We start from the raw sequence: 15,597 nt of genomic DNA, 5'->3' as shown, positions 1-15,597 counted from the left end.
AAAGTTAAAAACTAAAATAATCATATAACTTGTTCTTTGAGAAAACAAGCATTTGTGAATCTCTCTCCATATGCAATTGCATGTTACAAATGTTCAATTTCCTTTTAGTTTTAAGTCCGACCAAAATGCCAAACCCAAAACATATTGATTGTAACTTATTTATGTTTTAGGTTTGGAGCCACAATTATACTATCTTTATGTATAAAGATAGCCACAACTAATCCCAAGACTTTATTATAGTATATAAGTCCCAAAACTTGTTTATATCTTAATATGGCTCCAAGCATATGATTCCTCTTATTAGGTCCATGATCGGTTTTGCTAAATGCATAACATATGTGTATGATTTTGATCCATTTAGAACTGCAATTGTAAGAAAGATTCATTAAGACCTTAACTCAAAACTTTAGACATTGACTAAATGCTACAGTTTCTTATATATTCATCTATTGTGAATGGGATAAATAATTTCAATTTCATTGTTATTTAAATTTCATATAATTTTTGTATTTAAATTTTATTTAGCCTTTTAAATTTTATTATCTTACCAAAACTAGTAAAATTAATCAAGTTTTGTCGAAATACATAGAAGAAATAGCAAAGCTTAACCAATTTCATTGAATTAACAAAAATAAGTCAAATCTAAATCATCATAAAACTGAACCGAAATATATTTTGGATATTTTTGGTTCTACCATAACTTACCCGAATTTTTAGTTATCTAAATCAAATCGAACTAAACGACATTTGGTTTGGTTCCCAATTTCTCACTTTCTAGTTATCCAAATCGACATCAAACCGATCCAAATATCCTAGTGCCAAAGCGTAAGAGCAATCATGTTCTCATCATCAAGTCATCGACTATATCAAATACATCAAATAAATTTGAAACGACAACGAAGCAAGTAAATGATGTATTCTTTACGATATATTATCCCTCCCTCGGTAAGCAGGATTAGAAATGATTCATGAAAGATTCGCTGCTACGATATTACGTTCTCACATTATGCATAATAAACAATATAAAATAGATTGATGGTTGCACATTCATTAGAAATTTACCTTTCCACGTCAATGAAATAATAATTAACAAAAACAACGGATAGTCATCAACCATCCCATGAATCAAATAATATAATACGATGGCGTGGGACCAACTTGAATATAGATATAAGCCAAATTGGGAAAGCATCTGATCATTTCGTCTCTCTCCCGTTTCTTCTAACATCTCCCGAGTTCAGACCAGCGCTGGGAAAGCGGAGACGCGTGGAAACCAGCAATGCAATTGCATCGGTTTACTCCATGTTCCAAGATTCAAGACGCAATGGCATTGGCCTACGCAATGACAACGAATTTCATTGAGGATATGTATATTTTACGCAATGGCATTGGTTCAAAAAGTGTATATATATTAATCTCTATCTACCATATCGTCAAACTTCAACTCCTACAAACCTAGACGGATAATGGCATCGGTTTACTCCACCCTAACCTACTGGCTGGTGAACCACCCCAACATTGCCAATTTTACGTGGACTGAAGGTGAAACCCTTGGCTCCACCGTGTTTTTCGTCTCCGTTGTAGTCACCGCTTATCTATCCGCCACATTCCTCCTCCGATATGTCATGGTTTCACTCCCATCACTCGGTCCCCGCATTCTCAAACCCATCACAGCCGTCCACAGCCTCATATTGTTCCTCCTCTCCCTAACCATGGCCGTTGGTTGCACTCTCTCTCTAGCCTCGTCGCCTGACATTGTGCCATCACACCCCACAGCACGTTTCTTCCGGTCGATTTGTTTACCCCTCGACGTGAAACCTAGCGGATCGCTCTTCTTTTGGGCTCAAGTCTTCTACCTCTCGAAGATCCTCGAGTTTGGAGACACACTCCTCATCATACTCGGCAAATCATTTCAGCGGCTCTCGTTCCTCCACGTGTATCACCACGCGGTGGTTGTGATCATGTGCTTCATCTGGCTCCGAACCCGACAATCCATGTTTCCGTTCGGGCTCGTGGCCACTACAAGAAAAACTGAAAATAGCTACAAAATAATTTGTGGCTATTGACTTATTTTTGTGGCTATTTGACCTATAGCTACAGATAGCCACAAATAATTTTCGTTAACTATGAGCTTGTGGCAATCGATAAAACGTTGCTAGTTGTGGCCGTCTCTCTGCAACATAGCTGCAAACGATTTTCGTGGCTAATTTCCACAAATAGCGGAGACAGTATTTTGTAGCTATTTTAGCCACAAAAAGTCACACTATAAATTGTTGCTAATATTTTGAACAAAAAAAATAGTTGCTAAAACATATTTATTTTTAAAATATAGAAATATAAATCACAAAATTATATATTAAATTAGTTTACAAGCTAATTATTCTTTTTACCAATGAAATTTTTGTTTTATAAATTAAATTTGGTTTACAAACTAAATTGGTTTACAAATTAAATTGGTTTACAAAAATAAACCACATCAAAAGAAAAATCTAAAAAAAAAAAAAAATAAACCACATCTTCACCGCCGCCTCTTCAATTGGACTTACAGCGACCACCACCACAACCCTGTGACTTGGGAGCACCACTACTGCACTGCGACTGGCGGAGAGAAGTCCGATAGTAACGCTTCCACATCTTGATTCTCTTAAGCATGTCTCATTGTCTCAGGTCAGAAAGATTCTCTTGAGCCGAGCCGGATGCAGAGCAGGCCATGAAGGTCAACAAACACCACAAATCCAGATGGCTTGAAGCTGAGAGGCATCACGAGACCAGGAGAGATAGCAAGGTTCCTCTTCACAACCAAACATCATCTTTTTCTGCCTCATCCACCTTTCTTTACCAAGAAAAAAAAATATCATAATCAAATAGAGAGAGAGAGAGAGAAAGGAAAAGAGAGAATCCATAGCTGTTACTTAATTTCTTCTCCGCCAGTACACCGCAGTCTCTCGGAAAGGATTCCACTGCAGATGTGATGACATCTCTAAAAGATGAGATGGGAAGCTTTGCATATACAAATAAAGAAATTTGATTCTGTAAAGAAAAAAAAGAAACAATGGTTACTAGTTAGGATAAGATGACATAGGAAAGACAGAGAATGAAAGGTTCAAAATAGGATAAGGGAAGAAAGAAACACACAATGGAGAAGACGTAGAGAAGATCTGAGTCGTTGGATCAAAATGTATCTATGGTGGAAAAGAGTGATCCGTGTGTTTGAGTATTCAACCAATGACAATATTCCATTATTTTACCTTTTCAGTCATTTTTCATCGTTTAATAATTAATCTTCAAAGCTTTACTTGTTTTGTTTGTGGAACTGAAGTTTAAGGGTAACATTAACCCTTTAATAATATATCTAACCTTCAAATAAATTATTAGTTTAGAGTTTGGATTATATGGTTTAAGATTCAGAGTAACAGATAAGATTAAAATTTGGAAAATCAAAATCTGTAACTTATTCTAAATTGAAAATATTATATTTGGTATTTTGTTTGGTGATTTAGGGTATAGAGTTATAGTTTAGTGTTTAGGGTTTGTAAGTACAGAAGGGTTTGGAAGAAGATTTATATGTTAGGTTTAATGTTTGGGATTAGTTAAGTTTAAAAATATATTTGGAAACTTAGCATATTGAATCAACATTAAAATTTATTTTTGAGTTTCAGTAGTATGTCTGGAAATAGGGTATTAGGGTTAGGTTAAGGGTTTATAATTTTGAGGAAATATATTATAAATGTTTGATTTTATTGATTATAACTGATTTTTTTCAATTTTCTCATAAATGTTGGGTCTTGACATATTATATATTTTATATTTTATAGTATATACTTAAATATTTAAATTTTACGATTAAATATATTATCAATTTTTAGAGTATGCTTATTTTTTATAATACAGAAAATTTTATTATATTTATTTTTCAAAATTTGTTATTTGATTTTATTTTACCATATTATTTGTTGTTTTATATTAAAAGGTTTGTGATTAAATGTAGACATTCAAAGATAGAGTTTAAATTTTGAAAATTCAATTTCTTTGAATATCCACGATTTTGGTTGTGGCTAGATATTCTACGAATTAAGTCGTGGGTAATTGAAGATACATATGTCCACAATTTATTTTCGTAGCTAATTATGGCTTTCAATCTTCAAATAGCTACAAAATGAAATTTGTAGCTAATTAGCCACAAAAAGGTATGTAATAGCCACACAAATTGTGTTTGTAGATATTTTGTGACTATTTTCTTCTTTCCACAAAATTTTTGTGGCTAAATCGTAGCTAAAAACAATTTTTCTTGTAGTGGGCGAATTCGACGGTCCATGTCATCATGTACGGTTACTACTTCCTATGCGCCATAGGATGGAGGCCGAAGTGGAAGAGGCTAGTGACGGATTGTCAGGTCTTGCAGTTTCTTTTGGCCTTTGGATTTGCCAGTTTGATGTTCCAAGAGCATGTTTTCGGGTCCGGCTGCTCCGGTTTTTGGGCATGTGGTTTCAATGGTGCGTTTAATGCTTCTCTCTTGGCTCTCTTCTTCAACTTCCGTTCCAAGAATTATGCAAAGAAGACAAGACTGGATACGTGGGCAGAAATGATTAAAGATGTGGGTAAAAAAGCGATTGGATCCAAAAAAATTGATTAAATCATTTGAATTGTTAAATATCTGTCTCTTGATGTGTTATTATTGGAAATTGATGTTGGGGTTGTTTCAAGTTGTTTTATTGTGAATAAGATGACAAGATATAAAAATGTCACATAAATCATGAAATGGTTTCGTTATCTGATTTTTCAATTGCATATATCTTTATATGATTTTGCAGCTAAATTGCGTCATCATCGTATTCTTACGTTGCACATAGATCTTTCTAAGGTATAAGAGTGACTAACCAAATTTTAAATTTCCAATATCTCTAATTGCTGTTTCTATCTATCTTTACACTTTCCCTATTTATAGATTGAAGTCTACAATCTTTTTCAAGGCAGTGGTTGGTTTTTACACACTTAGCCCTCCATGATACAACAAGAAAATAAAGACATACATACAATTAAATTGAATTAAATGGAACCAAACTGATCTAACCAAAAAGCATTACTTTTTTGCTTTATGCATTTATATATTGTGAATGGCTAGATAATTTTTATTTCATGGTTATTTGATTTTCATTGAAAATTTTGTACGTAATTTTATTTAACCTTTGAAATTTGATTACCTAGCTAGCTAATTTCGTAGATATCTTTTCCAAATCTAAGTTCCATCGAGCATAAATAATGGACTGATAAAGCTGAGCCGAATTCATTGAATTGATCCTAATTATCATAAAACCAAATATGTTTAGGATTATATATATTGGTTCTTCTTTATATTACCATAATTGAACCGAATTTTCAGCAATCTGAATCGAACTAAATGACAATTTGTTTGGTTCACAACTTCTCAATTCTCATATTCTATATCATACGGACATTGATCCAAATACCGTAATGTCAAAGCATAAAGCAACGATCATGATTTCATCATCACGTCAGCGCCTGTATCAAATCCCTTATTTATAAAACTAACCGGGACAAACCGGGTATCAATGTACAAGACTAAACCAGATTTACATAACTGACATTTAATTACATATCAATACTCTTACATCAAAATAAATTCCAATCGGCAATAAAGAAAGTATTTTGCTAAGTACGTTATGCATGATAAAAAAAAGTCATGTATGAATTATGATACATTCGCTACGATGTTTACGTTTCCACGTTAAGCATAATAAACAAAAAAAATTAGATTCATGATGCACATTCCTTACGATACTAAAACACTAACATTTAACAATGCAATGCAGAAACCAGCCCATGAATCAAATAATATAATACGATTGCATGAGATCAACTTAAATATAGTTAAGCCAATTGGTAGTTCTCTAATCAATTTGTCTCGCCACCACCACCTCAGGCATCGGTTTTCTCCATGTTCTAACTTCCAAGATTCACGACGCAATGGCATCGGTTTACGCAATGATATTCAATCTCACTGACAAAAGATGTTTAATATATATATATGCATCGCATACCTCTCTATTTACCATATCCTCAAACTTCAATCCCTGCAAACTTCACGAGAGAATGGCCTCCGTTTACTCCAACCTAACCTACTGGCTCGTGAACCACCCCAACATTGCCGACTTTACATGGACCGAAGGTGAAACCTTTGGCTCCACAGTCTTCTTCGTCTCCGTTGTAGTCTCCATTTACCTCTCCGTCACATTCATCCTCCGATATGCCATGGTTTCACTCCCCTCACTCGGTCCCCGCATCCTCAAACCAATCACAGCCGTCCACAGCCTCAGTGGCGGACCCAGCCCATTTGTTTAGGGGTGTCAGAAGTTTAAGCTTCAGCCCAGCATAAAACATTTTTTATAAAAAATTAGTAAAAAGATGGTCTATAATGGATTTGAACTCGGGAATGGTGGGTCAAAAGAAGGAGCTTTTAGCCAACGAGGCAAGAATTTCTTCAAGTCCAAATACTAAACTTTGGAACTTTTGTATTTAACCTGTGTCAGGTGACACTCCTTCCTAACACATGGGTCCGCCTCTGCACAGCCTCATCCCTGCCTTCTCTCCCTAATCATGGCTGTCGGTTGCACTCTCTCCATAACCTCAGCCCCTTCCTTACATGCGATCTGTTTTCCAGTCGACGAGAAACCTAAAGGACCGCTTTTCTTCTGGGCTCAAGTCTTCTACCTCTCGAAGATCCTCGAGTTTGGAGACACACTCCTCATCATACTTGGCAAATCATTCCAGCGACTCTCGTTCCTCCACGTGTACCACCACGCCACTGTGTTGATCATTTGCTTCATCTGGCTCCGAACCCGCCAGTCCATGTTTCCGGTCGGGGTCGTGACGAACTCAACGGTCCACGTCATTATGTATGGCTACTACTTCATGTGCGCCGTAGGATGTAAGCCAAGGTGGAAGAGGCTTGTGACGGATTTTCAGGTTGTGCAGTTTGTTTTCGGCTTTGGAATATTAGTTTTGATGTTCTCGGAGCATTATTTCGGGTCGGGTTGCTCCGGGATTTGGGGAAGTTATTTCACCAGTGCGTTTAATGCTTCTCTATTGGCTCTCTTCTTCAACTTCCGTTCCAAGAACTATGTGAAGAAGACGAAACCGGAGATGATTAAATTGTCTTGAACTGTTTGGAGTCTGATCCCTTCCAAATTGTTGTTACTGGAAAAATGTTGGGGTAGTTTAAAATCGTTTTACTATGGATAAAATAACAAAAAAATGTATTAAAATGTAACATAAATCATGAAATGACTTCGTTCTATGATATACAGCATCCGACAACAAACTTTTCCTAGATTTTGACTAAACAAATATTTTAATTTTTTTCTTTTGAAACACACAAAATTTAAAATATTTGATTAGTCAAAATCTTAAGAAACCTTGGTTGTCGGATTTTTTTTGAAGACAGTAGTTGGTTTTTACATAACGGGTTGTCAAACGATATAGTAATAGAACATTACAAGCTAACTCTCCATAAATCATAATATACAACAAGAAAATGAGGATTCTTTTTTTTTGTAACACATGCTTCATTAAGAAACTAGTTGTCCATTACAAAGTGTTGTGATATAATTGCTTTCCTCGAGCATCTGCCTCAATGTTCGCACACGAGAGATCCAACGAGGATAGATAAGTAGAATAAGAATAAAGAAACTCCGGCCTACCAATCTCAGAAGAAAGCTTAATCTGTCTGATTTGGTTGATACATTCGCTAAACAATATTTTGGGATGCATTATGATTTTATTTCTATGCTGAGTCTTGACTTTGGGATGAATTGATCAGGTGTTAGCCAGAGAGACAATGTCGCTGCAAGCTAGAGAGTAGAGATTATAGTAGAGGCAATGGAGGTGACTGGTGAAGCGAGGCTGGACTAATGAATAATCAATCAATCCTTAATATGACGGCGTTTAACAGAATCATTTAGTAAATCCTTACTTTGGCGCAACCCAACACAAAATTCACTAAAACCTTGATTGTTTATAGTTATTATCAAAAATATCAAAACAATTATCAATATTTTTAAAAATAGATTCTATAATTTTTGAAGAAACAAGTACCCATTTATGAACATGCCTATATGTAGAAAAGTTGCAATTTGAGTGTTGTTTATTTTGGAACAGCAATAAGAGAGTCGGTGTTTGACTTCTGCATATATCTTACCCTCTTCCATAGAACTCAAATAGTGAATTGTTTGTTACTTTGTTATACGCATGAGTTCATCTTTGACTTGTTCTATTGTTTTTCGAGTTTCATATTACTGTTGAAATCCAATCCATCACCTAAATTCCACATCAAAGAAGAAGGTTCTACGTTAATTTAAGGAATAGATTAAAAAGCACTAAACTGAAATGATTTGGTTTTGGTTAATTTCTATAATAGTTGATGAACACATATACACACAACTTTTTGGTCTTTGCCACTTAGCTTATGCAAATTTGGTTTCGACTTCCATTTACTAATGTTGTATCATCCTTATTTGAATGAAAAGTGTTTCATTTTTCTGCTGTATAACTATAAACTCTTCTTTGACTAAAAACGTGTTGGCTTTATAACTACTTGATGCAAATCGAAAATTTTATATATTGATCTACAATATTGGATATTTGACTTCACATTAAACATATATAAACGAGTAAGTTTTGACCAAAAAAACGAGTAAGCGACCACATAGTTAGGACCAAAATATTGTAGAAGATCTCATATAATCATATTCAACCATGTTCATAACTTTATTTTAGTCATCATGCAAGAGAAAGTGGTTTAGTAAGATAAATCACTCACTTATGCAATTAAAATAATGTTTAAAATACGCTAATTAGTTTTGAGCAAAGCTTCCCTTATTGACTTGTCAAAAAAGACACGAGACTCCAAAATGCACGAGTGGGTTGTGTGACTAACTCGAAGAGCTCTTTGACTAGTTTGATCGGGTGACACGTCCAATTTAATATGATTATACCAGTCAAAAATCTAAAAACAATCTTGATGTTCTTGGTTTCTCTTAGAGATAACAATATGAATAAGTATTCATTAAAGAATGCTCAACATTTAATCCGATATGGATATTTTTGAGTCTTGGTTATCCTTGTGTGCGTTGGCATCAAAACTTGAGCTACATGGCTTATGTACTTACATGGAAATGATTTGATATAACCATTTATTAATTATTTAAATTAATAAATTGCTTATTACGGCTTTGATGGATTATTATATATAATTAATCCGAGTAGAGAAAACAAATCACACATCTTATTTTTTTTTTTGATTAACCTGGAGGTATCCCGGACCTATGGAAGAGCCCAGACTAATCCCCAAAAGAAAGTGCAGCCCACGGATAGACCATCTCTCCGGGTATGCAAATGGACCCTAAAGCATAAGCCCATATCTGTGTTGGTGTCCAGAAATCATGACTTAATTCCCTCCAGCAGGGTTCGAACTCACAACCTAGGTACAGGAAGGAGCTGTCCTTACCATTGGGCCATGATGTTCTCACACATCTTATTGACGTTTTCACACTTTCATGATCATTGTTTATAGTTTTATTCTTGTTGATGGCCATCTTATATTAACACATCCCTTTTAGATGGGGCAAAATTATGTATGATAAAGAAAAGTGGAAGAAGTAAATCAATTTTATGTGACAAAAGCTGGGTTTAACGACAAAATGTATGTCTTTAAACTAACATCATGTTTCCTTTGCGAAGCATTAAGAGAAAAGTTCAGCGGAAAAGTAATAAATAATTAACAAGGCACTTGTGTTCTCCACTTTGGAGGATACAACATTGCTTATAATATAAGTTTGAAGCTTCTTAATTATAATCATAAATATTACTATATGTTCCCTATTAGGTTGGTTTTCATTCATATTATATATAACCTTCCATATTTGATTTCACATTTAACATTCCGCCTTGCTAGTTTCCCTAGGAAACGTGGGTGAATTCATATAATAAATCTTATGAATTAAACTGAGATTAATAGTTAGTATTAGAAGTTTCCAACAAGAAACTTCACAACCAATTGGTTTTGGTCTAATGGTAAATAGTTCCAGTTGGAGTTTTCGCATTGGGTTCGATTCTCTTCGATCATCCATAGATATTTTAAGTCCTAAGAAAACTCGAATTTATATGGGATTCGTGTTGATTAGTTTTTAGATCTAAAAAACCTACATCTTTTACATAATGCATACCAACTCTTTTACTATACTACTAGATGTTTTGTGTGCATTTACGGGCTTAACAATTTTATAAAAAATTATAAATATATATATTATCTATTCAAAAATCATTAGAATATTAATTAAATATCAAAATTTTAATATAAGATAAAAATTATTTTAATAAAATACCTTTTATTACGCAAAATAAAGTTAAAAACATTCATATATACATAAAACTATATGCAAAGATTTATATAATCTTTATTAAAATATTATGATATAAAATATTTTTGGATAGTATAATATATAATATTTTTAGATAATAATGATTATTAAATTAAAAGATTTTCTTTAATAATTTATAGATGATTATATATTAACAAATCTAATGTAATTATTTGTTAAGAGTAATAAATACTTTATACGCTCTAACCATTTAACGTGAAAGCGAAATTAAAAAATCACTTCAAAAATAATAGGATAAATATTTTTGAATTCTTTACCAACTTTTTTAAAAACGATCACAATAAATGTTTTTGATCGTTCTAAAAAATTATCTTAAAAGAGAAATGGTTCTTTTTTTTTGTCATCTGATGGATTTATATTGAATTCAACCAAAGATTACACAAAACCGGCAAAGGTATAAAACCTTTCCAGAGTCAAAAGCCGACGAGGTAAAACTAACCTCCCGGAGACAAGTTTGAAACATCAACTAAACTAAACACTAAAGACATAAAGAAACAAGGTTACTTAGTCTACATTAGAGGAAACAAGATAATCTGCAGGAAAAGTGGAGCTGAGCAGAGTTGGAAGAAGATATAAGCGAGAAAGCGAATGCTGTCTTCAATTATTGGAGCTGGAAGATGATCTCCAAGAACGGTTCCCTCTGAAACCAAGAACAAACCAGAACACAAAAGCTGCTTCTTCAACAAGAAGCCACCAGAGAACAACTCTCCAACTCGAGCAGCCATTGAAGACGACGGTTGGCAAATAACTACTCCAAGACAGCACGCAATTGAGCCACAGCTCCAAAGCCCCTTACCAAGTAATCCGGAGAACCCGTTGGTTTCAAACCAAGGGACAGCACATCTTCACAACACCGAAGCTCCACCCACTGAAGACAAAAATACAAGCACTGAAGTCGAACGGCGAGGCCGAAACAAGGAATATCACAAATAAGAACAGGGACGCCTCAAAGGAAGACCAGCCAATCCACGATCCAGAGCAGAACACAACCACTCATGACCACATATAGAGCCAACTTCCAAACAGTCAAAAGACCCATGAGCCTCTAACTAGCTGAAGTAACCTTATATATACAAGAATTATATCAACATGACAATATAAATTTCTACAATTACATTTACATATAAGGACGATATCTTGCAAGTCAGATAGGTTTGATAATCCAGGTATCCGGACCTCTCAAATTTAGATTATATATACAGATATGTGCGTAAGCAAATTTTCCACCCTCATCTATACTATTATTTGTTTTAGTAATATATGAGTATTGAGGGAAAATTAGTACTAATAGAGAAATATATGTGTGTGTGTATATCACATAAGATAAAATAATAATTTATCTTTTATGATAATTTTTAAGACAATCAAAATCATTTATTATGATAATTTCTGAAAAAAATCTTAGAAATTCAAAATTATTTATTCTATTATTTGCAAAATAATATGTTCGCTCTCACGTCTAAATTTAGAACGTTGAAAATCTTTATTATTCTTAATAAATAATTAAGTTAAATTTGTTAATATATAATTACCCATAAATTAAATAAAATTCATTAGTTTGATATTCATCATTATCTAAAGATTTTATATTATATTATCTAAAATATTTTACATCATATATTTAAAAATAAATATAATTTATGTGTATATGGATATTTTAAGTTTATTTTACTTAAAAAAATATATTTTATTAAAATAAAAGATATTGAATATAAAAATTAATATTTAGTTAATTATTAAATATTAAAAACATGAAAATAATTTTATTCTATTGGTTTTAAATTTATAGTATATCTGTTTATAACTTTTTAAAAACTATTAACCCGCACGTGCGGGTAAAACACCTAATTTATAAAAAAAAGAATATTAATTTGGCTGTTCTGTTTTACTACATGTGTCCAAATTAATATTCTTTTTTATAAATAGAATATTTGTATGTTACCATAAAATTTTTCGCAACGGACCTCTCACGTTAAAAGTTAGAGTGGTTAATATCGATATTACTCTTAATGAATTTTTATATATAATTAAAAACGAATTTATATTAATCAAATTGTTTTTTAAAAAATATAACTAATATATTGTGTTGTTATTTTAAAATAATTATTTTTGTTATAAAAGTTAAAAATAAGATATAAAACAATTTATCTATATCTTTACTATTATTTGTGAATTTATTATATAGTTAAAATGAACTTATATTAATAAATATTAATTATTTTTAAAATCTGATCATTCTATATATTGTGTTATTATCTTAAAATAATTATTTTTATTATAAATTTAAAACCAAATTAAGATATAAAACAATCTATCTATAATCTATCTATACTATTATTTGAGAAATAAATTTGCTTATTTTTCATGCTCTCCATAATTATAAGTTTAGTCATATTTTATACTTAATTATCAAAATTAATTAATAAATAATTTTAATGATTTAACTGATAATTTATCATTATCTTGAAAATAATTAAAATATGCTAACGACAATATCATAGCCAAATTTTTACAATATAACTTAGCAATATTAAATTATTACATATATGTTTATATTATATTTTGGTTCAGTAATATCAAACCTGACTTTATTTTAATATATATATATATATATATATATATATATATGTGTGTGTGTATATCACATAAGATAAAATAATAATTTATCTTTTATGATAATTTTTAAGACAATCAAAATCATTTATTATGATAATTTCTGAAAAAAATCTTAGAAATTCAAAATTATTTATTCTATTATTTGCAAAATAATATGTTCGCTCTCACGTCTAAATTTAGAACGTTGAAAATCTTTATTATTCTTAATAAATAATTAAGTTAAATTTGTTAATATATAATTACCCATAAATTAAATAAAATTCATTAGTTTGATATTCATCATTATCTAAAAGATTTTATATTATATTATCTAAAATATTTTACATCATATATTTTTAAAATAAATATAATTTATGTGTATATGGATATTTTAAGTTTATTTTACTTAACAAAATATATTTTATTAAAATAAAAGATATTGAATATAAAAATTAATATTTAGTTAATTATTAAATATTAAAAACATGAAAATAATTTTATTCTATTGGCTTTAAATTTATAGTATATCTGTTTATAACTTTTTAAAAACTATTAACCCGCACGTGCGGGTAAAACACCTAGTATATACAAGAACGTAATAACACGACTCTCTTATAATACACATGTACATTTTAACAACTTGTACTCGATGCTTCATTATATTCTCAGACTTCTCAAACTTCCATATAGATTTGTTTTCAATATTGTGAGTTTTATCATCACTGGGTCATTCCTTTGTATGTTATTTATAAACAAAAGTAGACTATTTATCAAAAGAGAAAAACTATACTGAGTTTGTCATATATATTTTTAGCTTTGTGTACTCGCTGTGCTTCTGAATATGTAGCAATTTTTTTCTCTATACTAAACTTGTGCTATAAATTAAAACATAAAATATTTGGAATATTATGTAGACCAACCAACGCATATGAGATATATTGAATGTGAATCCGCATATAGTTGTGTATTTCAAATAGCAATAATAAAATGTCAAAAAGAAGAAGTACGTATAGTTGTTCAAAGTATGTAGTATAATTGTCAAAACAAGTCGTTTATATATCAATTGATAATGGAGTTTTACTTCCCTTGCACCCTACACTTGTTAAATTAATTGTTGTTAATAAAACTTCTTATTTTGCGGCCTTTATTCAACTGTCATTCTGATTTTATATGCGTGACTAGCGGAGATTTTTCATCTTGGTTCATCTAGATTTATGGTTAATAATGTCTATCCTTTTAATAGTTATCACCCCGAAAATCGGTAGGATTATTCGTGTTTTAACCTAGAAAATATATTGGACATGTGACTTATTAACTTTAGTCTTAGATGATGATAAGAAACAATAAAAACTAGGTGTAAATTTGTGATGAATTGTTATGCTATGAATTTTCGGAAAAGAAAACCAGTCGTCGTGCAAAGATATTAGTTCATTCTACAAAAAAATGAGAGGAGAGATGATGTACTATCAGTTAGTTCTATCTATTTTTGGGCTCTCGGTAAGATCTGATTATATTTTGTTTTTGGCGTACATATATGTTCAAAAAATTTCAATAAAAATGAATGGAAGGGCTGTCATTGTTCAGGGAGGACTTTGTATGTTTAAAGGGCCATTGAATCTAGACTTGAAACTACTTATCGCATGTCTCATTCAGACAGAACTTTATAAACCTCAGAGATATTAGAAAAAGAAGAAGAAAACATTATGAATATTATCGAAATCTACAGTTTATATCTCACCTATTGTTTATTTCTCTATTCAGATTACATTTCACAATGAAAATCTAAAACAGTCAGAATTTCAAATCGAAACTAGTCCATATGATTGATTGTAAATACATCATAATACATTAGTTATAACCAAAATGGACAATTAAAAAATATGGACAATTAAGATGCTAACCTATCTACTAAACGTCTGGATTAGCTGAATACCGCGATAGGAGTCCGGCATATAGTTGTATTTTAGATTCAAAAGCAAAGACGATGTAAAAGCACTTTGTAATATTTTCTTAGTTTTTATCTATACATTTCTGGAACAATATCATCATCGCAGTCGTCAATTTTCATATGCAATTTCAAGTGTAATCATTTCAGATTAATCTTATCCTTTTAAACTTTTTCGTGCGTTGTTATAGATTACTTTAAATAAGTTATGTATATGTTACGGGTAAAATTATATGCAAAAGTGGTCCTGAAAACACACATGCCCTGGCATTAACCAATACACGTAAGCTTATTCAAGATTTGGAACTTTGGATTACAAAACCTATCTTATAATGATTTAGTGAAAGTTTGATCGCCTGTTGTCCGTGTGTTCTATTTCATTTTTTTTTTTTTTGTCAATGATTCTATTTCATTATATCAATAAAATGTTTTTCGTTTTCGGATATGTTTTTCTTTCTAATATTGCCGCTATAAGTACTTACACCAAATATACGAAAATTTATTGTTTCATGGATAGCAACCAGCTATCGAAGAACAGAGATAAATTGTAGTATGCGAGAATCAACGGAAGACAACGATAAAAGATATATATTATGCATA

General features: G+C 31.4%; 2 protein-coding genes and 1 long non-coding RNA gene across 4 annotated transcripts; 2 read left to right on the top strand and 1 right to left on the bottom strand.

The window, feature by feature from the left end:
• Positions 1–1,428: 1,428 nt before the first annotated feature.
• Positions 1,429–4,804, top strand: LOC130496054 (elongation of fatty acids protein 3-like). The gene is made up of 2 exons (XM_056987802.1): positions 1,429–2,012; positions 4,295–4,804. The coding sequence occupies exons 1-2, from the start codon at positions 1,467–1,469 to the stop codon at positions 4,631–4,633; spliced, it is 885 nt and encodes a 294-aa protein (XP_056843782.1). The 5' UTR covers positions 1,429–1,466; the 3' UTR covers positions 4,634–4,804.
• On the bottom strand, positions 2,338–3,399 carry LOC130496055 (uncharacterized). 2 transcript variants are annotated; one of them, XR_008935068.1, is made up of 2 exons: positions 2,913–3,399; positions 2,338–2,833 (listed from the first exon to the last, which is right to left on the bottom strand). It is a non-coding gene; the product is annotated as an uncharacterized LOC130496055 (long non-coding RNA). The 2 variants fall into 2 exon arrangements; XR_008935069.1 differs by having other exon boundaries at positions 2,338–2,829.
• A 1,272-nt stretch (positions 4,805–6,076) lies between the features above and the next one.
• LOC108833540 (uncharacterized) lies at positions 6,077–7,179 on the top strand. Its single transcript, XM_018606950.2, has 2 exons — positions 6,077–6,337; positions 6,596–7,179. Exons 1-2 carry the CDS (start codon positions 6,112–6,114, stop codon positions 7,177–7,179), a joined length of 810 nt encoding a protein of 269 aa, XP_018462452.2. The 5' UTR covers positions 6,077–6,111.
• Positions 7,180–15,597: the final 8,418 nt, after the last annotated feature.

This window comes from Raphanus sativus, chromosome 6, assembly GCF_000801105.2.
Source record: "Raphanus sativus cultivar WK10039 chromosome 6, ASM80110v3, whole genome shotgun sequence".
Classification (NCBI taxonomy): domain Eukaryota; kingdom Viridiplantae; phylum Streptophyta; class Magnoliopsida; order Brassicales; family Brassicaceae; genus Raphanus; species Raphanus sativus.
Note: the sequence above shows the minus strand (reverse complement) of the source record. Positions and strands in the feature narration are given on the sequence as shown.